The following is a 25247-nucleotide window of genomic DNA, read 5'->3' as shown; positions in this document are numbered from 1 at the left end:
GGCTGCACAGCCAACCACACAGGAAGCCTACTGTGCCCTCCAGTGGGCCCTCAGCCACCACATGAGGCACTGCCTCACAGACAACTGGGCCAGGGCCCAGCCCCGCCTATCAGCATGCCCACATTAGTTCACCTTGCCACAAAAGAAGAGTGCATGCAGCCTACATACAGGATACCTCTAGAGCATATAGCTCTGGTGACCAGAAACGAGTGCCCTGCTGGGCCCCATTGGACATCTCCTACATAAGGCCACTTCTTCAAGATTGGGAAATGTAACCAACTTACCTGCCTACCACATAGAAATAAGCAGAGAATTGGGCAAAATGAAGAGACAGATGAATATGTTACCAATGAAAGAACAAGACATAACCTCAGTAAAAGAACTTAAAAAAGTGGAGATAAGCAATCTTTCCACTTCTTTGAATCATCTTCAGTTGCCTTTATCAGTTTTTTATAGTTCTCAGCAGATAAATCTCTCACCTCCTTGGTCAGGATTATTCCTTTGTTTTTTTGTTTGTTTGTTTTTTGGATACGATTTTAAAAGGATTGTTTTTTGTTTTGTTTTGACTTTCCCTTTCTGATATTTCATTGTTAGTGTAAAGAAATGCAACAGGTTTCTGTACGTCAATCTTATATTCTGCTACCTTGCTGAATTTGTTTATCAGTTCTAGAAGTTTTTGTGTGAAATCTTTAGGGTTTTCTCCATATAGTGTCATGTCATGTGCATATAATGACAATTATACCTCTTCCCTTCCAATCTGGATACATTTTATTTCTTTTTCTTGTCTGATTGCTGTGGCTAGGACTTCCAATACCATGTTGAATAGAAGGGGTAAGAGTGGGCATCCTTGTCTTGTTCCAGATTTTAGTGGGAAGGCTTTTAGCTTTTCACCGTTGAGTATTATATTAGCTGTGGGTTTGTCATAAATAGCTTTTATTATGTTGAGATATGTTCCCTGTATACCCACTTTGGTAAGAGTTTTTATCATGAATGGATGTTGAATTTTATCAAATGCTTTTTCTGCATCTATTGAGATGATCATGTAGTTTTTGTCTTTTCTTTTGTTGATGTGGTGTATCACATTGATTGATTTACATATGTTGAACCATCCTTGTGAACTTGGGATAAATCCCACTTGGTCACAGTGTATGATCTTTTTTTACGTGTTGTTGGATTTGGTTTGCTAATATGTTGTTGAGAATTTCTCATTAAATACAAAGTTAAAAGAAAAGATATAATAAATATATAAGCAGAAATCAATAAAATTAAAATTGAAAATTAGTAGAGAAGATTAATGAAACCAAAAGTTGGCTCTTTGAAAAGATCAATAAAATCAATAAGCCATTAGCCAGGCTAACTAAAAAAAAAAAAAAAAAACAAAAGAAAGAAAAAGAGGACATATTACTAATATCAGAAATGAAAGAAGAGATATCACTACAGATCCCATGGACATTAAGATAGTAAAGGGCTTCCCTGGTGGCGCAGTGGTTAAGAATCTGCCTGCCAATGCAGGGGACACAGGTTCGAGCCCTGGTCCAGGAAGATCCCACATGCCGCAGAACAACTAAGCCTGTGTGCCGCAACTACTGAGCCTGCACTCTAGAGCCCACGAGCCACAACTACTGAACCCTCGTGGCACACTACTGAAGGGCACGCACCTAGCGCCCATGCTCTGCAACAAGAGAAGCCACTGCAATGAGAAGCCCGCACACTGCAACAAAGAGTAGCCCCCTGCTCGCCGCAACTAGAGAAAGCCCACATGCAGCAACGAAGACCCAATGCAGCCAAATTAATTAATTAATTAATTAATTAATTTTTTAGATAGTAAAGGAATATTATGAACACTTATGTGCCCAAAATTTAATAACCTAGATGAAATGGACCAACTTCCTAAAAAACATAATCTTCCAAAACTTACACAAGGAGAAACAGACAATCTGAATAGGACTATATCTATTAAATATACTGAATCTATTAAATATACTGAATCAGTAATTAATAACCTTCCAATACAGAAAATACGAGGGTCAGATGGGTTCACTGGTGAATTCTCCCAAACATTTAAAGAAGAAATTATACCATTTCTATACAATATGTTTAAGAGGATAGAAGCAGAAGAAATACTTCCTAAGTCATTCTACGAGGCCAACATTTTCCTAATACCAAAACCAGACAAAGACTTTACAAGACAAGAAAACTACAGACTATTATCTCTCATGAACATAGACTCAAAAATTGTCAACAAAATATTAGCAAATCAAATTCAACAATATATAAAAGAATTATACACCATGGCCAAATAGGATTTAACGTAGGTATGCAAGGCTGGTTGAACATTCAAAAATTGACTAATGTAATCCAGAATATCAACAGGCTAAAGAAGAAAATCATATGATCATATCAATAGATGCAGAAAAAGCATTTGACAAAATCTAACGCCTCTTCAAGATAAAAACTCTCAGTAAACTAGGAATTGAGGGAAACTTCCTGGACTTGATCAAGAATATCTACAAAAAACTATAGCTATCATCATACTTAGTGGTAAGAAACTTGAAGTTTTCCCACAAGATCAGAAACAAGGGAAGGATGTCTCTTCTCACCACTGCTTTTCAACATCATACATCATACTGTCAGTCCTAGCTAATGCAACAAGACAAGAAAAAGAAATAAAAGAAATACAAATTGGGAAGAAAGGAATACAAATTGAGAAGGAAGAAATACAACTGTCTTTGTTTGCAAAAGATATGATTGTCTATGTAGAAAGTCCAAAAGAAGTGACCAAAAATACTCCTGGAACTAATAAGCAATTATAGCAAAATTGCAGGATACAAGGTTAATATACAAAAGTTAATCTATATACCAGCAACAAATAAGTGCAATTTGAAATTTAAGCACAACACTATCTATATTGGCATCCCAAAAATGAAAAACTTAGGTATAAATCTGATAAAATATATACAAGTTCTGTATAAGGAAAACTACAATCTATGATGAACTAAATCAAAAAAGAACTAAATAGATGGAAAGATAGTTCATGTTAATGGATAGGAAGATTCACTATCATCAGGATGTCAGTTCTCCCCCAATTTGATCTATGGATTCAATGCAATCCCAATCAAAGTCCCAGAAAGTTATTCTGTGGATATCAAAAAACTGATTCTAAAGTGTATATGGAGAGGCAAAAGACACAGAACAGCTAACATAATATTTAAGGAGAACAAAGTTGGAGAACTGACCCTACCTGACTTCACTATTATCTGCAATAATCAAGACAGCGTGGTACTGCCAAAAGAACAGACAAATAGATTGGTGGAACAGAATAGGGAGCCCAGAAATAGACCCACATAAATATAAACTAATCTTTGACAAAAAAACAAAGGTAATACAATTGAGCAAAGATAGACTTTTCAGCAAATAGCAGTGGAGCAACTGGACATCTACATGCAAAAAAATGAATCTAGACAACACAGACATCATAACATCACAAAAATTAACTCAAAATGGATCACAGAACTAAGTGTAAAATGCAAAAACTATAAAACTCCTAGAAGATAAAATAAGAGAAAACCTAGATGACATTGAGTATGGCTTTTTAGATAGAACACCAAAGGCATGACCCATGAAAGAAGGAATTGACAAGCTGGACTTCATTGAAACTAAAAACTCAGGCTCTGCAAAGGACAATGTGAAGAGAATGAGAAGACAAGCCATAGGACTGGGAGAAAATGTTTGCAAAAGACACATCTGATAAAAGACTTAATCAAAATATACAAAGAACTCTTAAAACTAACAATAAGAATATAAACGACTTGATTAACAAGTGGCCAAAGACCTTAACATACATGTCACCAAAGAAGATATACAGATGGCACATAAGCTTTTAAGATACTGCATATCATATGTCACCAGGCATGGTGATAATGGGGAAGAAAGACTATGCATGTGTGGAGGCAAGAAGTATATGTGAAATCTCTATACTTTCCTTTTAATCTTGCTGTGAACCTAAAACTGCTCTAAAAAATAAAGTGTATTTAAAAATAAAAGATTAATGTGAAAAATCATATTCTAATAAAATTTTTAAACCTAGATGAAATTGATGAACTCTAAAAAGTATAAAATACCATGAATAACACAATAAGAAATATAGAATGCAAATCCTTAAAGATTAAGAAAATGAAATGATAGTCAATACCTCCTTTGCCAAAAACCCCAGGTCCCAGTTGTTTTATGGTTGAGTTCTGCCAAATGTTTAAGTCAAAATCAACTGTATCATATATAAGTTGATACAGAAGAGCAAAGGAAAGGTGCCTAATAATCTTGATTATAAAAACAGACGACAGGGGGCTTCCCTGGTGGCGCAGTGGTTGGGAGTCCGCCTGCCGATGCAGGGGACACAGGTTCGTGCCCCGGTTTGGGAAGATCCCACATACCGCGGAGTGGCTGGGCCCGTGAGCCATGGCCGCTGAGCCTGCGCGTCCGGAGCCTGTGCTCCACAACGGGAGAGGCCACAGCAGTGAGAGGCCCACGTACCGCAAAAAAAAAAAAAAATAGACGACAAAAGAAAATCACAGGCTATTTCATTTATGAACATAGTTGCAAAGATCCAAAATAAAGCATTAGCTATTCAAATCCAAAGGTATATTAAAAACTAATACATTATGATCAAGTAGGATTTCCAATTATTGCAAGGATTGTTCAATATAAGAGAAATCTATCAATGTTGTTCACTATATTAATAGATAAAAGGAGAAAATAATTTTATTTTTTTCAACTGATGCAGAAAAAGAATTTGATAAAGATCAACACCTATTAATGAAAAAAACTCTTTGGAAATTAAGAATAGAAGAGATCCTCCTTAATTCTGTAAAGGCTTTTCAGAAAAAACTTACAGCATATTTTATATTTAATAGACAAACTTTAAACTCATTCCCCTTAAGACAGGAAAGAAGACAACGCTGAACACCACAACTAATATACAACATATTGTAGATAATAAAAAGACATGAGTAGTATGAGGATTGGGAGGAAAACATAACACTGTCATTACTGGCAGATGATATGATAATCATATTCTGGAAAAAAATAACAGAATTAATAATCTACTTGAATCAATAAGAGTCAAACAAGATTGTCATATACAAGTTCAATCTAAAAAACAATAGTATACACTAAAATCTAAAATGTAGAAAATCAACAGCATACACTAAAAAATACAGCAATAACCAACTAGAAAACATAATTAAAATAAGATACTATTATGATAGCAATGGAATCTATAAAATATCTATGAATTACTTAAACAGGGCCTCACTGGGAAAAAATGTTATAACTTTAATAAAGAACCCAGAAGACGACCTGAGTAAATGGAGAGATCCTCCACACACTTGGATGGAATGGTTTAACAATATGTAGATGTTAATTATCCCTAAATTTATCTATAAATTCAGTACAGTCCAAATAAAATTTCCAACTGGATTTTTAATGTACTTGATAAACTCACTGTAAAATTCATACAGATGAATAAACATTCATGAATAGGTAAGTCAGGTATAAAAAAGGCAAGTAAATGGGAGAACCTCATATGCCAGATACGAAGGCATACTATAACACCACAGCAATAAAAAGAGTGTGATATTGTTTTAAGATCAGACAAATGAGACAGAACAGAGAGCTCAGAGACATACATACCTTAAATCAAAGGATAAAAGATGATGGTTTAATAGATGGTTTTGAGAAAACTAGATCTACATGTGGAGAAAAATAAAATTTGATGCCTACTTTGCATCACAGTCAAAGATGGAATCCTGATAGATTAAAGATCTAAGTAGGGACTTCCCTGGTGGTGTAGTGGTTAAGAACCTGCCTGCCAATGCAGGGAACACGGGTTTGAGACCTGGTCTGGGAAGATCCCATATACCGCGGAGCAACTAAGCCTGTGCACCACAACTACTGAGCCTGCGCTCTAGAGCCCGTGAGCCACAACTACTGAGGCCGCATGCCACAACTACTGAAGCCCACACACCTAGAGCCCATGCTCCGCAACGAGAAGCCACCACAATGAGAAGCCCGCACGCTGCAATGAAGAGTAGCCCCTGCTCACCGCTACTAGAGAAAGCCCACGTGCAGCAACGAGGACCCAAGGCGGCCAAAAATAAATAAATAAAAATAAATTTTAAAAAAGATCTAAATGTAAAACTAATATTATAAAGGTAATTGAAGAAAATGTGACTTGAGGCAAGGACTATTTAAACAAAACTTCAAAGGCACAGAACTACAAAGCATTTGTAGAGTTGAACAACACAATCGACTAATTAAACCTACTTATAGAGCACTCCACTCAATGACAGCAGAATACACACTCTTTTCAAGTGTATATGGAATCAAGACAGATCAAACACTAGACCATAAAACAAGTCCAAATAAATTTAAAAGGATTCAAATCATGCAAAGCACATTTTCTAATCACAATGAAATTAAATTAAAAATAAAAAACAAAGACATCTGGAAAAATCCCCAAATATTTAGAAAATAAAAAACATACTGTTAGATAACCCAGGGTCCCAGCTATTCAACTTCTAAGTATTTACCCAAGATAATGAAAGTATATGTCTATACAAAGACTTGTACACAAATATCCATAGCAGCTTTATTTTAATAGTCCCAAACTAGAATCAACCCAAATATATATCAACAGGTGACTAAATAAACATACCATGGTATCTCTGTACATCAGGATACTATTTAGAAATAAAAAATGATGAACTACTGATATGGGCAACAACATGTTTGAAACTCAAAATAATTAGGCTTAGTGGAAGAAGTCAGACAAAAAAGAGTATATACTGTGTGATTCTGCTTAATTCTAGAATATGCAAACTCATCTATAGTGATAGAAAGTTGATTGGTGGTTATCTGGAAATAGGAGCAAGAGAAAGAATTACAAATGGGCACAAGGGAAGTTTTGGGCATTTTGGATATGTTCATTATCTTGATTGTGGTGATGTTTCCATGGGTGTGTTCATAGGTCAAAACATCAAATTGTACATTAAATATGTGCAGTTTATTATACCTCAAACTATTGAAAATATATGCTCACAAAATAACAATGTACAATAACTTATAAACAAAATAACATATGCAAGAAACACATAAACAAAAATACACACATTAAACACATTAGAATGACTGATTTCCTAAAGTGGAGGAAAGGAGAATGTCAATGAAGAACAGGAAAAAAATACAGTGTATAAATAAACAAATAAATTTAACAATCACAAGAATGGGACCGTACATAATGGGGAAGAGAGTGAGGGGGAAAAAGAATGAGATTTACTCAGCTAAAATGATACCCCTTTTAGGGATACACAGAAACAGTAAATTCTCTAAGTCTCAAAAAACTGAATAGCAACAAGTAGAAGCTTCCAACTTTCCATCACATGAATGAGGAAACACTTAGAAGGACTCTTTCCTGGTATCCCTGGAACAACTCAAAACTCCACCTTCTCATTCATTTAACAGCTATTTACTGAGTACCTACTATGTGCCAGGTCCTCCTCATAAGGCCAGTAATTTTTTCCAATAGCCACTCATCATCTCCCTGGTCCTACCTGCTGGGGCTTCCAACTTGACTGCTGCTGTAGAAGAACCACTGGTTATTCCCCAAGGGCCTAAACAGGAGTCGGCTTTCCCTCCTTCTTCAACATACTCCACAGTACTGGTGCTCCTCTGCTTTGTAACTTGTGCCTGAAGCCCTCGTGCCTGAAGCTGTTTGAAGGCTTCATGAAATGCCATTTCCATTCGAATATCATTGTTTTGAATTTCATAGTACAAGCCTGAAGAAAAAAAGATGTTGAAATAAATGCGACTAATTTCCCACCATCGTATACTGAAGAATGACAACATTTCACTTAAATTTCCCACACTTTTACTAAAGTTTAAGAACTACGTGATGAGCCATTTAAGAGTGGAAAGAGAAAGGGAAAATCTTCTAATGAAAGAAAACACATTCATATCACAGGAAAATATCAAACCAAGTAAAGTCCAGGCTACAACATTAGTTGGCTCCAAGCAAGTAGCATCTTCAAAGAAAATTTCTGCCTGTTCATAGTTCTCCATCAGGACAGCCAGGACACCACACAGCAACAAGCTGAGAAGAGACCACCAACATGATTAACAACATGGTCCCATGTCACAGTCATGGAACCAAGACAATTTCATATAGAAGCTTATCTGCTCCTACTCATTCCTTATCTCCCTTCCAACCATACCTGTGGATATGATTCTGGTTCAGGGAAAGGGCTTTCCGAAAACACTCTTGTGCTTTGATATTGTCTTCAGTTAGGAGGCAGAAGGCACCGTAGTCCAGCCAGTGCTCCAGGTTCTGGGGCTCACGAACCAACCTCTATCATATGAAACATCAGGAGGACCAAGGTTATTGTGACGCTATGTCATATTCTTTATGCACACAACATCACACAGTAAGCACTCCATAAATACCATAAGCTCTATGAAAGTAGAAACTATGACTAAGAAGTCATAGAACAGTCTGAATGCCTAGAACAGTCATTTCTCTGGCTTATAGTATGTGGTCAATAAATATTTGATGAAATAATGTAAAAAATGAATCCTCAACTCAATGCTTCCTAGTGTCAGTGTTCTGGTCATCATACACTCATCCAATTACTTGGGAACCAAAAGGTTCATTCTATATTTCATTTTAAAGATTTACATATAATCATTCTGTCACAGTCTTGAGAATGCAAACATCAGCTTATCCACAAATATGTAAAAATAAAAGCAACTCAAAATGAGTTAAAACTATAAAACATTGCTGAAAGAAATTAAAGAAGACAAACAAATGGAAATACATTCCATGTTCACAGATTGCAAGACTTAATATTGTTAAGATATCATACAGTCCAAAGCAATTTACAGATTCAATGCACTATCTATCAAAATTCCAATGCTGTTTTTTGAAGAAATATAAAAGCCCATTCTAAAATTCATACGGAATCTTAAGGGACCCTGAATATCCAAAACAATCTTAAAAAGGAACAAAACTGGAGGACCCACACTTCCTGATTTCAAAACTTATAAAGCTATAGTAATCAGTCTGATACTGGTATAAAGACAGACATAGAGACCAAGGGAATAGAACAGAGAGCCCAGAAATAAATCATCGCATATATGGTCAAATGACTTTTGACAAAGTTGCCAAGACCATTCAATAGGGAAAGGACAGTCTTTTAAGCAAACTGTGCTAAGAAAACTGGATATCCACATGCAAAAGATTGAAGTTGGACCCTTACCTAATACCATGTACCAAAAATAACTCAAATGAATCAAAGACCTAAATGTAAGACCTAAAACTATAAAACTCTGAGAAGAAAACATAGGGCAATAGCTTCACAACATTGGATTTGATTTTTCCTCCAGCTGGCTATGTTCTCTTTGCACCAGAGGAGGGGTGTCCTGAAGCAACTGGGGCCCATGTGCATACAGAGGTCCTATGTACTGCCTGTGTAGGCATCAGCGGCTCTTCTCAGATGCAACCCAGGGTCGAGTCTTTTCCCTAGTTGTGGCCCCCAGATCCAATGCTGCTGTGGCATGGTCTAAGTGGGGCTGGAACATTGGCTTGGCTTGGGCCTAGGTGCATGGTGAGGCAGCCATGGGAAACCTGGCAGCCCGTAGGGCAAGCCAGGATGCTTGCACCCCTCAGGAGCAGAGTCCAGGCTTCTCCAGCCTTTTTATCCGTCCCAGCAGTCCTCCAACCAGCCAAGGTGGCTTGTCTCCTCTGCATAGGAACCCAGGACTGGGATACCCAGTCTCTGGCTTGACCTACTCACTCCCCAGTGCCAGTATACACCAGTGCAATCTCCCCTTTCCTCTGAGTCCCCTCTGAGGGGCACAGATCCTAACCAGATCTCCCCTTCTACTTTTCTTCCCCTTCTACTCAATTGTGTGTGTATCTTTCTTAGAGCCTTGGTTGTACAGGAGTCCTTCTGCCAGTTTCCAGTTAGTTTTCAGTGAGAATTGTTCTACATGTAGATGTACTTTTAATGTGTTCGTGGTGGGGAGGTGAGCTCCATGCCCTCTTACTTTGCCATCTTGATCTCTGCCTCTCGAGGTTCATTTTCTGCATACAGATAACCAACTGTTCTAACACAATTTTTTGAAAAGACTATCCTTTCTGCATTGAATTTGTAAATTTGTAAACAACTTTGCCGAAAATATAATGGCCTTATTTGTGTGCACCTATATTTGGACTCTGTTTTATTGATCTATGTGTCTATCCTTTCACCAATAAGGTTGGATTTTAAACAATCAGAAAGTACTATTTATTATACCCATATTGTACAAATAGCAGTAATGACAACCACCAGAAAGATGTTTAATTACCTCTTCATAGTACACTGTTGCCATTTCATAGTTCTCATTGACTTCTGCTTCGAATGCAAAGAGTCGAAGCTGTTCACTGCTGGTACAAATGGTTGAAAGAGTGCCTTGGACATCATCTGGCATGGCCTTGTCATCATCAAGATGTTAGGCAGACAAAATAAAGCAATTACAAGCAGAGAAGTTTTATAAGAATAAACCAAATGTGAGACTCTAGTCATGATGTCAAAAATGATATTGAGGTTTCTTACAGTCTTGCCAATACACTAAGAGAGTGAGAGTGAACCAAAGAATGAATATCAAGGGTGAAATAGAATCTCAGGTATCTGAATACCAACAGTCTAAGCTCATGGAAGTGAGTAAAAAATTATTCAGGGCACAACTGCTCTCTTCAACCCTCAGGGCAGCCAGAATCCCTAACTAAGTCACTTCTAACCTCAAACAGCTTCTTTCACTTTCTCTAGTGTACAGACAAATATGATCATTTTTTACTTGTCATGACATGAAAAGCGTTGGCAAGAGCTAGCTAGAGTCTTTAAACATCAAGAAAACACGAGCCCAGGGTAAATCTTTGGCAGCTACATCTACGTTTTCAGTGGGATATATAGACAGATAGATTCTACAAAGGAGACATTTTAGAAATAGCTGGAAAGGTAGAAGGAAAAATAATATATCCTATATACCCAGAGAGGAAAGCAAGTCTGGTAATAACAAGTAATCTCTTGGGCCAGATGCTATGGCCAGGGAAGACCCCCCCACCAGACCAAATTCATTAACTACAAATAAAAATAATATCACTGACTTTAACAAGTAGAGTTACTAAGGAATGTGAAGAGTAAAGCTAAATTTGAGATGGGCCAAAGTAAGCTTTTGATCATTGATTAATGCCTCTGTTCTTTGTTCTTTTTAATTTTGGTGACTTTGACCTCCAAATCCCTACAGCAACACACTGCCATGCCCAAACCAGAAATACTATACCCCTAATATCCACTCCCCAAACCCACGTTACAAGCCTTCTCCCTTCTTGTCATTTAGTCCCCTTAAAACTCCTCTCTGACTTGCAATATGCTGATCATTTCCCAAATGGATAAGCCTGGACTTCATGATTTCTACTCATACTACTCTCTCACCAACACACTCAAGTTCTGGGCATCCTTGTCCTTTTCCTGCACTTGCCCGGAAAACTCCCAAATTAAAACAATCCTACAATCGGATTTCTTCATTCTTAGACAGGAGCTGCTAACTGATCCTGAAGAAAACCACATACAGTCTTAGCTGAAGGCCTTTAATACTTTCAGCAATCTATGTATTTGTCCTTGTTCAGCAACATTTTTCATAATGTTGTGCAGTATCTAAATTTTCTTCAAGCTTTTCATTCAACTCTTACCCCTTCACTTTCAGTAAAGGTGTTACTTCACAGAAGAAATAGAAATCATTAGGCAAAAAAACCCTCAACTTTTGAATCCTACACCCAAATTGTTTCTTTCTGCATCCACTGTTATCTCTTTCCTTTCAGTCTCAGAGGACGAGGCATCACATCCTTCTCCGTTTCAAGGCTAATTGTTCCATCTAAAATCTTGATCCTTTTCCACTTGTATATCCTGAGTTTGCCATTGGTTATTCCCTCTTTTTCCTCAATTTTCAACTTCTCCCAGTCTGCTGACTCTTCCTAAACCTGTGGACGTTCTAAAGACTTTTCCATCTTAAAAAGAAAATCTCTAACTTCTAGCTACTACTTTCCTACTTCTTCCCTTCATCTTCCAACTTCCTGAATTAATATTCCACCTGCTTCCTAATCACTCATTTACTCTTCAATTCATTATCATTTGAATCCACGTCATTAGCCCAATGAAACTGCTCTGTAAAAGTAACAGCAACCTCCTTATTGCCAAATCCAATAAAAACCTTTCAGATTTTTTTCTTTTTTCCCCAGGTTTATCAAGATATAACTGATATGTGTCTCTGTATAAGCATATATTGACTTAACATATATTGTGAAATTACTACTTCAGAAAGTTTAGTTAGCATTCATCATCTCATATAGATACAATAAAAAGAGAAAGCAAAAAAAGAAAAAAAAATTTGTCCTTGTAATGAGAACTCAGGATTTACTCTCAACAGTTTTCATATATACCACACAGCAGTGTTAACTATAGTCCTCATACTGTACATTACATCCCTAGTACTTATTTATCTTGTAATTGGAAATTTGTACCTTTTGACCTCCTTTCTCCAATCTCCCCTCCCCCTACCCCAGATCTTGTTTTTCTTGAACTCCTCAGAGTATTTGACAATGGTGACCATTTTTTCTTCTTAAAATTTTCTTCCCTTAGATTCTGAAATACCACTGTCTTCTGGGTCTTTTGCCTTTTCAACAATTTACTTGTCTCCTTTATTAATTCTTTTACTCATCCATCCCTTAAATGTTGGTGTTTCCTACGGTTTTGCCACCAGCTTGCTTCTCTCTCTACTCGTGCTTTTCCTGGCAGCTTCATCTATGGCCACAGTTTGACTAGCATCTATATACTCAAGGCTCCCAAATCTAATCTCCAGCCCAGATCTCTCTCTTGAGCAAAACCCCACAAGAATCAACGTTTAAAACTGAATTCAACATCACTTGCCTTCCACCAAATTTGCTTATGTTGTATTTCTTGTCCTAGTCAATGGTATTGCCAACTACCCAGTCACTGAGACTTAAACTTAAGAACCTTTGCTCTCTTTTCCTCCTTAGTATGTAATAACCAGTTAACATCACCAGTTCACCACCTCTAACCCATCCTACATACTGCTATCAGAGTGCTTTTTGTAAAATGTAAATCTAATCATATTATTTCCCAGTATAAAATAATTAAATTTATTGCATCTAACTGCTAATAAGGGAAAAAGTCAAAACTTCTTTGTGTGGCATATAAGGCCTCCATCCACGCTCCCAGCTCCCCTACCAGGAACTGATCCCTGGCTTCATCGCCTGTTTCTCTGTCACTCAACCACTTCAACCTCTGCTCCTGAACTATATGCAGTTTCTGTATATGTCATATTCTTCCAAGCTTCTAAGCCTTCATGATGTTCTCTATGACTCAAATGCTCTGAAACATCTACCTGGTGAGCTTCTTTTTAGCCTTCAAGGCCCAGGTCGAGTCACAGCTCCTCTGTGAGTCCTTCCCTGAAAGATCTCAGGGTGAAGCTGATACTTTCTTTAGGCATCCCCTAACCTGCTCTACCATGGACACACCTCTGTCACAGCACTTACCTCACTCTACTGCAGTTATTTGTATTTTGTGCCTCTCCTCTCTACTAGACAGAGGCTCCTTGGGGACATAAGGCAACAGTAATTACCATCTCATGCTCAGTTCTCAATTGCTTTCCACACCAAATCATCCAAATCATCTGTGCAGGATTGTTCTCTTAACCCTAGGATACTGGACACTCCTACCTCTTTCAGGAAGGCTGAACAGGTAAAAGAAAAAGTGACGGTGGCCAAGAAGAAAAAAACAGTGAAACAAAGAACAAATAGAATAGAGACTTTGAGGGACTTCCCTGGTGGCACAGTGCGGTTAAGAATCTGCCTGCCAATGCAGGGGACAGATTCGATCCCTGGTCCAGGAAGATCCTACATGCCGCAGATCAACTAAGCCTGTGCACCACAACTACTGAGCCTGTGCTCTAGAGCCAGCGAGCCACAACTACTGAGCCCACGCGCCCTAGAGCCTGCACGTCACGACTACTGAGCCCACGCGCCGCAACTACAGAAGCGTGTGCGCTCTAAGGCCTGCATGCCGCAACTACTGAGCCCGTGTGCTGCAACTACTGAAGCCCACATGCCTAGAGCCCGTGCTCCACAGCAAGAGAAGCCACTGCAATGAGAAGCCTGCGCACTGCAATGAAGAGTAGCCCCCACTCACTGCAACTAGAGAAAGCCCTTGCGTATCAATGAAGCCCCAACGAGGCCAAAAAAAAAAAAAATCCACCCTTTCCTTAAAAAAAAAAAAGAATAGAGGCTTTGAGGATGCATAGCTGGTTAGAGACTACCAGGGGGACAAAAACACTTTGATTTTGTCTTTGTTTTCAAACAAACCACAACTGCATACATAAAAAATGAGCAAATGAAGGCAAGATGTAAGATGTACAAATATATACAAACAAGTGGGAGGAGACCAGTCAGATAGAAAAGGCATATATGAAGTGTCATTGTCATTCAAGTATAATATCTGAAAACTCATAGTTTTTCTTTGTTTTGATTGTCAGTCTTGAAGAAAAAGTTGAGAACTGCACACAATCACAGAATAAATAGAATGATAATTTTTTTCCACAATTTACATAGCTGATTTTATTTATTTATTATCCATCAAATTTATGACAGTTATGAAATTAATTTTTCTATGAAGTTGAAAGAGGATACCCCCTTATTTTCCCTAAAATTAGTCTTATAACTTAGGCAGTTTCTTATTCATCTTTGTGTTTTCAATGCCTAGCACAGAGCAGACACCCCCAAAAATGTTTGTGGAATTAAGGAAGAAAAGAAGCAAGAAAGGAAGGAATCATTCAGAGGAGACCCTGATGACCTACAGAGAAAAGGAAGGGTTCTTAGCTCTGAAGCACTTACTTGATTTAAGGCCACATGCATCTGATCCACCAAGAAAACATAGAGCTCACTAATAAATTTCTGCAGCTCCTCTTGGCTTTCAAATGCTGTTGTCTTCAAGTACTTCTCTCTCACAATCTTTACCACAGCATGCTGCAAGAGACACATATCACCATCTGATAACACAGTCTAGCACCATGCTAACAGCACAGGCCTCCCTTGAGTTTCTAAGGTTCATCAGAACTCCAGGAGGTGACTGATTTTCCTTGGTGACTGCTACATTATTGGTTCTCTGATTTTCCCCCAATCAACATACTCCACATGGCTTTTCTTAACATCACCATCATCACCAATATGGTCAATACAGCATTCATACTTTGTGAAGAGAGTCATAAAGCAAAAAAAACCTTAGCATTATGTTTATGCATTACATTTCTCATGGTGGCCACATGATTCAAGGGAGAAAAGGAGAAAGGCCTGATTTGAGAGTTTGGAGAATGGAATCCTGGTTCTAATCCTGCCACTGTACAACCTCATAAATTATTTTACACTTGGTACTTCGGTTTCCTCATTTGTTAAATGGATATGTACTCCTGGTATTCCTATCTTACTTCAGAAGATGATTGAGAAGCCAAAGAGAAATAACAGGTGGTGAAATTTAAAATGCTGTACAAATAACATATTGCTATAGCCAGGACAGCGTCTTCTTTTTTCTCCCCTAAGTTAACATTATTGCCAGGCTTTGTACTAAGCACTTTCCAGGCATTATCTTATTTAATTCTAATAATGACCCCATGTGATCATATTAATATCATCCCTCATTGTTAGGCAAAAAATTGAGGCTCAGAGTGGTAAGGTCACTTGAGACACAACTGAGATGTGACTATGCCACCTGAGAATAGCCTCTTGCCTCCATGGATATCAGCTGTTTTTCCCTTTGTTACTTCCACGTGCTTTCTTCGTATCTGTTTGGTATAGTATAGGGCACATAGTAAGTGTACATAGAGAGGCAGTGCAGTGTAGCAGATGAGAATGTGAGTCTGGAGCCAGACTGCCTGAATTTACACCCCGTCTTTGACCTTTACTAGCTCTGTGATCTTGGGCAGATTATTTAACCAACTAATGTTGCAATTCTCCATCTGTAAAATGGGGAGTACCTATCTCATAGGGTTGTTGTGAGGATTAAATTAGTAAAGTATGAAGCATTTAAAAATTTATCTGGTATACAACAAATACTCAATAAATGTTAGCCATTATTATTTGGGAAATTATTATTAAGTAAATATTTCTCAAATCTTAGTGATTCTATGGACTAGGAAAAGGTTTGTAATGGGAGACAGAGATAATTAGTCATGGAATCAATACCAGGTACAGAGTTTCTGCCTGCTAGTGCAACACGATATCTGGCCCCAAATCTGGCCTAACTTCAAGTGAAGAATTAGTTTCTTGGGCTTCCCTGGTGGCACAGTGGTTGAGAGTCCGCCTGGCGATGCAGGGGACACTGGTTCGTGCCCCGGTCCAGGAAGATCCCACATGCCGCAGAGCGGCTGGGCCCGTGAGCCATGGCTGCTGAGCCTGCACATCTGGAGTGTGTGCTCTGCAATGGGAGAGGCCACAACAGTGAGAGGCCCGCCTACCGCAAAAAAAAAAAAAAAAAAAAAAAAAGAATTAGTTTCTTAAAAGCTTACACTCAGGACAGATACTGAACCATTCCAAGGCTCTACAGGAGTGGAAAGATGTCTCCAGACATTCTATCATAGAGAACATGGCTCTTTGTACCAACAGCAAGAAAGGTAGAGCACAACTGAACATAACCAGAGAAAAAATGATAACTAGGTATGTAGAGAAGATGCTTCATAAAAATCCATGGAATCATTAAATAAGTTAATATTTACCTTGAGTTGTTCTTTAAAAGCAAAGTATTTTCCAGAGCAATTAAGTTCATAGTTGAGCTGGCACTCCTGCTCCTCCAGGGTTTCACTATCCAGATCACTCCCCACTTTGACTGCCTGTTTTCCAAACATCCTGTGATACTCATTCAGGATGGCTCTAGATATGTTCTTGATCTGCATGTGGTAGTCACTCACCGCCTAGAAAATACAAAATGTCTGGTAAAGAGGCCTCAAAGCGGTCAAGACATGGAATGGAAGTCTGAAACTGGATTGGGTTTTACATTCAATAATACTTCAGGTATAAATTGCCCTTTTCTTCCCAGCTCAGAAACCATCAGCCAAAGATTAAACGCTGTATACTCTTCACTGAATGCCACTGGTCACAAATAGAAGCAGAAAGGAAAATATGTGAAGCTACAATTTCTCACCCCTCTGGAAAACATACTGAAGAGCCCATGCATTATTTTCACATGGGTGCACTCAACATCTTAGAGTTTCACCTTGGCTTTGGTACTTGCCTTCTGAGCTCCTCCCGTCCGACGGGTAAGAGGTGGCCTTGGAGGTATAATTTCCTTGACCCTGTATCAGAAAAAACAAAACAAAACTTTACTATATTCAGATTTATGTTCTTTTATTTCCCACCTCTTAAGGTCTAGGTGAGTGAGATCTAAGGTCAGTTGCCCATCACACTTGAGCACTGAGCTATTCTCTCATGTAAGAACCTCGACGTGAACCTCAGAACAGCGTATGGCTGTGGACTAGACAAGAAGAAAGCCACTAAGCAGCTAGCTGGAAAGTAACTAAGTTGCACTTCTGGCTAATTTGAGCCCTGGCTTTACCCTTACACATTTTTTTAAACTGTTGTACACAAGCTGCTTGACTCAGGGGTTAGAAAGAGATAGGTGTTAACGACTTTATGTGTACTCAGTAGAGTCTCTGAAAGCACAAAGTTTGGGAAATATAAATGGTACAGGCAAGCGAAAGCTTTTCTTTCCTTTCCAATAGGATAAAAACTGTACTCTTGGTCATAATTTATAAGACTACATTAAACTACAGTAATGATATCAAACTTTATGGTGAATAAGAAAATATATTTTATCACAGTCAAACTACTTATGCCAAAACCTCTATCTTCCATTTTCATGAGCTCTTACAAGAACCTAAAGGAAATTAAGTTATAGCTCTTCCTCCTTACAGTTTCACATTCCTACTGAGGTATACTACACTGCCTTGAAGTTTACAAAAAAATTCACAAATTCAATTTTTCTTTAATAGGTCCTGTGTATGGGGGAATCCCCTGGCGGTCCAGTGCTTAAGACTTGGAGCTTGCGCTGCAGTGGCATGGGTTCAATCCATGGTTGGGGAACTAAGACACCGCAAGCTGCATGGAACGGCCAGAAAAAAAAAAGTGAGAATAGGTCCTATGTAATTTTATACCTTGCTCATAATTCCTAATTTTAATTTTATTTATTTTAATAGATAATATATCCACATGATTCAAAACTTAAGACATATGAAACAATATATAGTAAATTGTCTCCTTCCAACCTTGTTGTCCAGCCACCCAGTTTCCTCTCCAGAGACAACGTTATTCACTTATTCAAAATATATACTGAGTGCCTATTATCCATCAGGCACTTTTCTAGGTGCTGGGGATAGAGCATTAAACAAAGAAGACAAAAATTCTTGCCCTCATGGTGCTTACATTTTAGTCGGGAAAAAAAAGACAATAAATAACATAAATTGGTTAGTGATATGTGCCATAGAGAAAAATAGTGCAAAAAAGGCAGATAGACTATGTTGGGGGCTGGGGGTGGTGGAGTTGGGGAGCATATTTCACCAGGGAAAGACTCAGTGAGATGACAGTACTTGAGTATGACCTGATGGAACTGAGGAAACAAGTCATGTAGGTACCTGGGGTAAAGAAACTATAGGCAAAGCAAGCAACAAGTGTAAAGACCTTGGTGCAAGAGTGTGCCTGGCATGTGTGAGGAATAGCGAGGGGTCAGTTTGGCTGGACCGAAAAAAATGAGGAAAAAATATATGCAGAATATGTAGGCCCTTGTAGGCCACTGTAAAGCCTTTGACTTTACTCAGAGTGTGATGGGGAGTTGCTGGTAGTTTCTGAACAGAGGAGTCACATGAATTGACTTCCATTTTAATACAATCACTATAGAACCCTATAATAAGAATAAGTTGCCCAAATGTCCATCAACTGAAGACTAGAAAAACAAAATGTGGTATATTCATAGAATAAAATACCGCTCAACAATAAGGAAATGAAGTACTGATACATGCTACAGTTTGGATGAATCTTGACAGCATTATGTTAGATAAAAGAAGTCAGTCCACAAAGACCACATATGGTATGATTCCATTTATATGAAATGTCTCAGAGTTGGCAAATCCATACAGACAAAAAAGTAGATAAGTGATTGCTTAGGGCTGGGGTGCAGGGTGTTGGTGGGGAAATGGCATGAGGGTTGGAGGAAATGTAGAGGGGTTGAGAATGTATATGGAGACATTACTCCCCATTTTACAGAGATAAAAAGGATATAAAGGAATACTATGAACAATTACACATCAACAAACTGGATAATCTTGATGAAATGGATAACTTCCTAGAAACACAATCAAAGCACTGTGGTACAATATAAAAATAGTTCTAAAAAATTACATATATTTACATGTGACAAGGGTGCGTGTGTGTGTGTATAATATAGGGACTTTACAATAACTCCAGAAGGATAAGTACCAAGGTGTTAAAAGTGGTTATCACTGGGTGAGTAGAAAGAAATCCGGGTATTTTTAGATACTTTCTTGTTGATTTTTTTTTCCTTGCCTATCTTGAAATTCTCAATTTTTTTGTAACTGGCAACATACTGCTTTTATAACAAGAAACCAAAAGTAACAAAAGAAACTTATCTGAAAAATAAAACAGAAAACTGTCTGCTGCTTATCCCAAGAAAAATTACATTTATGTGGACAAAATGACTTACTTTTATTTATACCTAAACTGTCTTGCAAAGCAAGTATGAGAACCATTGCTACACACCTTCTGGCTAGTTCCTCTGGCATTCGCTTCGGAACCAAGGCTTTGTCCAGCTCAATCTCCAACACAATGTATGTCCCTGCTTCTACATATTGCTGTAAAGACATTTTTCTCTAATTTATTCTTTCCAGAAAAACAGATATTTATGAAAAAATTTTAGTAACATAAGATAATGCTCACAATATATTAAGTGAGAAAATTGTGTATATAACTATATATAGTGTGATTCTGACTTAAGACATTTTTTACATAGAAAAATAACTGGAAAGAGAAATAGTAACACTGGTTATCTCTTGCAGAAAAAGGTTTTCAATTTTATTCTTGGAAACTTCTACCCCAGCTGAAGTCTTGTTTAATTTGCTCGATACTGTTCTTGGAATTGTTTCAAGTGAATGCCATTCTTTCTTCTACCAAACCTCTTTCAGAAGTCATGAAGAAATAACCTCATAACCGTCTGACATTCCCACCCACACCCTCTTAAGCGCCATTTATCAACTTCAACCTCATGGACATTTCTACCCAGATTCTTGCCAGCATCCTAACTATCAATACAACATGTCCAAAACTGAACTTATCATTTCCCCTATATCCATCTCTATTTTTACTTTTCTCTTAATGATTCTGTCATCTTTCCAGAAAGTGAGGCTTGAAACCTGAGTTATCTTTAACTTTTCTTCCTCAACACCCCAAAGCTTTCAAATTCCACACCCTGCCTCCACAGGTTTTTTACTTTCTTTACTACAAGCCCTTCCCTAGATTAAACTGTCATCAACACTCATCTGTACTGTAAATAAAACCTATAAACTGACATCTGAGGACCTTACCACAACTTCAATCTCTTTTTTCCATATCCTGGCAAGAGTACTGCCCTGAAACACTCATGAGGTATTTTTTCTATGTGACTTAAAAAACTTCAGTGTGAGTCTCTAAGATAAGGCTTAACAGTCCCTCATCATCTACACAGTGAAGCCCAAACTTTCTAGCAAGCCTTTCAAAGACTTCCTAAAACTCAACTCAAGTCTCTGTCTTATCACCTCCTTCTAGAACCATTACTTTCACTTCTCTATACCATACACTGAATTAATTGATGTATGCTGAATTCTGCTACCTTCTTTGTGCCTTGACTCAAGCTGTTCTCTGGCCCTGAAATTCTTCTCCTGAAATTCATTTGGCAAAGGGCTCTCTTTATCTTTCACTACTTAGCTTCGATACCACCTCTTCCTGAAGTCTTCTGAGACTGCTCCATCTGACTCCTCTGAGACCACACAGCATTTTCATTTGTACCTCTACTACAGCATTCATCAAGATTCTTACAGTTAGTTATGTACCAGTCTGTTTTGCCCAACAGAGTGTTGAGTGTCCTGAGGGCAAACGAATAAACGCTGCAGATGATGCATCTTTGCATCTCTCATAGTGCTTAATATAGCATAATTAATAAAAGACATAAATTTGTAATGCTAGAAAGGACCTTGAAGTTAATCTAGTATCCACTCCTTTTAGAGAGTCTCAACAAGACAAAGAAATTTACCCAAGGTCATAAACTAGTCGTGGCAAATATGGGATGGTTACTCATATAATGAGCATTTTCCTGAGCATTTTCCACTATATCATACTATCTTGCTCAGTAAAGGACTGATGAATTTAAACTTAATTTTCAAACTCTTCATGCATAGTTACCTGTCCTTCTGGATTGTTGCAAAGAGAGGGTTCAACTTCCAAAGGAGTAGCTGAGCTCTGAGACTTTATACTAGACATTTGCTGAAAGAAAATAAGCACACCTCAAAAATTCAATTCTTGGGACTTCCCTGGTGGCTCAGTGGTTAAGAATCTGCCTGCCAATGCAGGGGACATGAGTTCAAGCCCTGGTCCAGGAAGATACCACATGCTGTGGAGCAATTTAGCCCGTGTGCCACAACTACTGACCCTACCTTTTGGAGCCCACGAGCCACAACTACCGAAGCCTGTGTGCCTAGAGCCTATGTTCCGCAACAAGAGAAGCCACCACAATGAGAAGCTCGCGCACCACAACAGAGTAGCCCCCGCTCGCTGCAATTAGAGAAAGCCCACGTGCAGCAATGAAGACCCAACGCAGCCAAGATAAATAAATAAATTAATTAATTTTAAAAATTAAATTAAATTCTTGGAACTTCCCTGGTGATCCAGTGGCTAAGACTCTGCGCTCCCTATGCAGGGGTCCCGGGTTTGATCCCTGGTCAGGGAACTAGATCCCACATGCCGCAACTATGAGTTCACGTGCTGCAACTAAAGATCCTGCATGCTGCAACTAAAAGATCCCACATGCCGCAACTAAAAATTCCACATGCTGCAACTGAAGAAAAAAAAAAGATCCCACATGCTGCAATGAAGACCTGACGCAGCCAAATAAATAAATAAATATTTTTTAAATAATAAATTTTTTTTAATTATTAAAAAAATTCATCTAGCCCTCTCAAGTCCTCCACTTCGGGGAGCTTGTCCAGAAATTAATAAAGCTGGTTCTTTGACTTCTAAAAAAAAAATTTCAATTCTTACATGGTCTCCACAATAGCAGAAGCAAGGACCATTATGTTGCATCAAAACGCAAGCTAAACTGAGGCAATTTACCAAATGAGAAATCAGTGCAAGCCTCTGGAATGTAACAAAACCAGCAAAATCATCACCTTCTCAACAACCTACCACATCCCCAGGCCTAGGCCTTGCTTCCATATCCTTTTCTTTGACTGTTTTATCTTCTTTCAGGTTCTTAGAAATAACTGGTTTGGACACTGGAGAATAAATTCCTCCTATTTTATTATTCTGAATCAAATTATGGCCAGTATCCCGGAACAAGCTAAATAAACACTTGGTCTGAAAAGAAAGAAAGAAACAAAAAAATGTAATGACTCACAGGCAAATGAAACAAACTCAATAGATACCCACATTATTCATTAATATCATTTAGTTTTCTATTTCAATATGGTACAATCAGAGATGGATAAGAGAAGCAAAAAACAATTGCCTTGCTGTACTTGTTGAACCGGTGAAACCATCACAGACACATAGCTGCCTACCCTATTTTTTAAATTAATAAGAGAACTTTCAACCTGGCTTGATTTGGTGTCTCATAACTTATTACCAGAAAGCTTTTAAACTCTGACACATAATTTCAGATTAACTTTAAGTGGTAGAATTTATTTCTGTACAGGAAATATCATCTGTCTAAATACTACTGGCCTATCAATTATAATTGGAAGAACAGTGCAAGTTTAAAGTAAAAATTTGTATGGGAAAATTCAAACTATAGATAAATAACTGGAAAAGAATCTTAAAATAATTTTTAAATTAAACAACATGGATGAATCTAAATGTAATTTATGCTAAGTGAAAGAAACAAGACCAAAAAAAAAAAAAAAAGAGGGGAGGAGTGGACAGTGGTGGGAGAGAAGGTTAACAGATGAGGATAATGGATATTTTCATTATCTTGATTGTGGTGATAGTTTTACAGATGCAAACCTACGTCAAAAGTTTTAAATTGTACACTTTACATATATGCAATTTATTGTATGTCAATTATACCTCAATAAACCTAAAAGACAGTACAACAATATTAAAGAAAAATAAATACTAAATATCACTCACAATCCTACCACCTCTACAGAAATTGCTGTATTTCATATATTCTAAGATGCAAACTTTTTCAAATTTTAACATCTCTGGAAGAGAGAACATTACATGTAAGTGGTATTATACAATATGTAGTCATTTCATTCAGCATGGTTTTGAGGTTCATCCATATTATAGCATGTATCAGTAATCATCCATATTATAGCATGTATCAGTAGTTCACTTATTTTTCTTAATAAATTTATTCACAAAAAATAGTGAGACTGTAGAGGGTCTGGGGGCTGTACAAGGGCAGGGACCTGGGGAGCTCTGTATATGGGGCTGGGAGACAAGGGAGCCTCCAGATGGAAGGGTATTTTTTAATAAAAAATATAATGGGAGGTACAACCACCCCCTCCCCCCTCCCCGATTAAAAAGACACAAAAATAGACGTCTCTGAGGTAAATGGGGAGCCTGGGGGCTTAAGGGTGTTGAAAGGGTACTTCGTGTTTTCTGCCGACACCGGTCACACACTGGAGCATTCTCCGATCCTAGCTCTTCTTCCCTGGTGAAAAGGCTGAAACTACCCCGCAGAGACACCTTGCCCCCAGCAAATCCTTTCTTGGGGATGGGCAGGAACAAGTCACAAAAAACCTCGGAGGTCGTGGAGCGATACCCACAGGCCTGGCACTTGAGACAACTTTTCAACTGGCCCACAAACAAGTCCACAATCTTGGTGTCCTCTCGCTCAAGGTAAGCTTCCCATTAGGTTGGCTTGGTCGTCACCGCTTAACTCAAGTTCTAGCAGAGCCCCTCCACAGCAGGATGGGGAGGGAGCTGGACTATTGGCCAGGACTGGTGGAGCCCGGCGGCCTCGTCAGTTGATTTCGAAGTGTAGCAGCTCCATGAGGAGCTTCAGAAACTCTTGGGCATCCTGCTGGCTGTATCCAGAGAAGGAGGGAACATATTTCTGGAAGACAGCTCGGAATCGAGTAGGATTCACAGCTTCGCAGGAGTCAGGGTGTCACAGGGCACCAATCACATCTGCAAAGCCTTCAGAGTTCACTCTTTTTTTAAAACAGCTTTACTGAGATAAAATTAACATTCCATACAATTCACCCATTTAAAGTGTAGTCAAAATTCAGTGATTTTGGGGAAAAAAATCTGATTTACAGGCCTAAGAAGCACCTTCCTGAGGATGTTTTTCTGCTTGGTTGAAACACAATGAAATATTTACAAGTTTGGATATTCTCTGTTTAGGCTAGGGGTACTATAGACTGCTAGCCCATGAAGATTAAAATGGAATTCACTGGGCAATACCTAACCAAGTATCAGAATGGAACAGGCCACCAACAAGGGTGAAAGCAGGTTCTGTTTCAGCAGCAAGTCCAACAGAGACAAGGAAGTAAATTATTCCAGTTTTGTTCCAGGAAAAAAAAATTCAATGATTTTGGCATATTACATTAATTGTAGTTAATTCCTTTTTAACTGCTAAATACTATTCCCTAATATAGATGTGCCACAATTTATTGATTCACCAGTTGTGGGCATCTGGACTGTTGTGAGTTTTTAGCTATTATGAATAACGCTACTATGAACATTCACGTACATGTCTTCGTGTAAATGCAGGTTTTCAGTTCTCTTGGGTAGGTTCCTAGGAATGATTTTCTGGGTTGTATGGTTTAACACAGATTTTCTTTATAGTTGTTCTGCCAAGTATTGAGAGTGGATTATTGAAATTTCT

The 25247-nt window shown here is 38.2% G+C and overlaps 1 protein-coding gene and 1 pseudogene across 1 annotated transcript in view; both read right to left on the bottom strand.

Moving 5' to 3' along the window:
• Nucleotides 1–25247, bottom strand: part of CFAP70 (cilia and flagella associated protein 70) — a 95174-nt gene that overhangs the window by 29728 nt on the left and 40199 nt on the right. Inside the window, exons 11-20 of the mRNA XM_060112131.1 lie at nt 22598–22768; nt 21599–21679; nt 19925–20016; nt 17388–17448; nt 16873–17067; nt 14999–15130; nt 10399–10524; nt 8268–8401; nt 8031–8146; nt 7608–7832 (exon numbers count right to left, since the gene is read on the bottom strand). Of these exons, the coding sequence (XP_059968114.1) occupies nt 7608–7832; nt 8031–8146; nt 8268–8401; nt 10399–10524; nt 14999–15130; nt 16873–17067; nt 17388–17448; nt 19925–20016; nt 21599–21679; nt 22598–22768 (1333 nt within the window). The remainder of the gene's footprint in view (nt 1–7607; nt 7833–8030; nt 8147–8267; nt 8402–10398; nt 10525–14998; nt 15131–16872; nt 17068–17387; nt 17449–19924; nt 20017–21598; nt 21680–22597; nt 22769–25247) is intronic.
• LOC132503112 (ubiquitin carboxyl-terminal hydrolase 21-like) lies at nt 23467–24560 on the bottom strand (annotated as a pseudogene).

The sequence above is a fragment of the Mesoplodon densirostris genome, chromosome 1 (genome assembly GCF_025265405.1).
Source record: "Mesoplodon densirostris isolate mMesDen1 chromosome 1, mMesDen1 primary haplotype, whole genome shotgun sequence".
NCBI lineage: Eukaryota > Metazoa > Chordata > Mammalia > Artiodactyla > Ziphiidae > Mesoplodon > Mesoplodon densirostris.
Note: the sequence above shows the minus strand (reverse complement) of the source record. Positions and strands in the feature narration are given on the sequence as shown.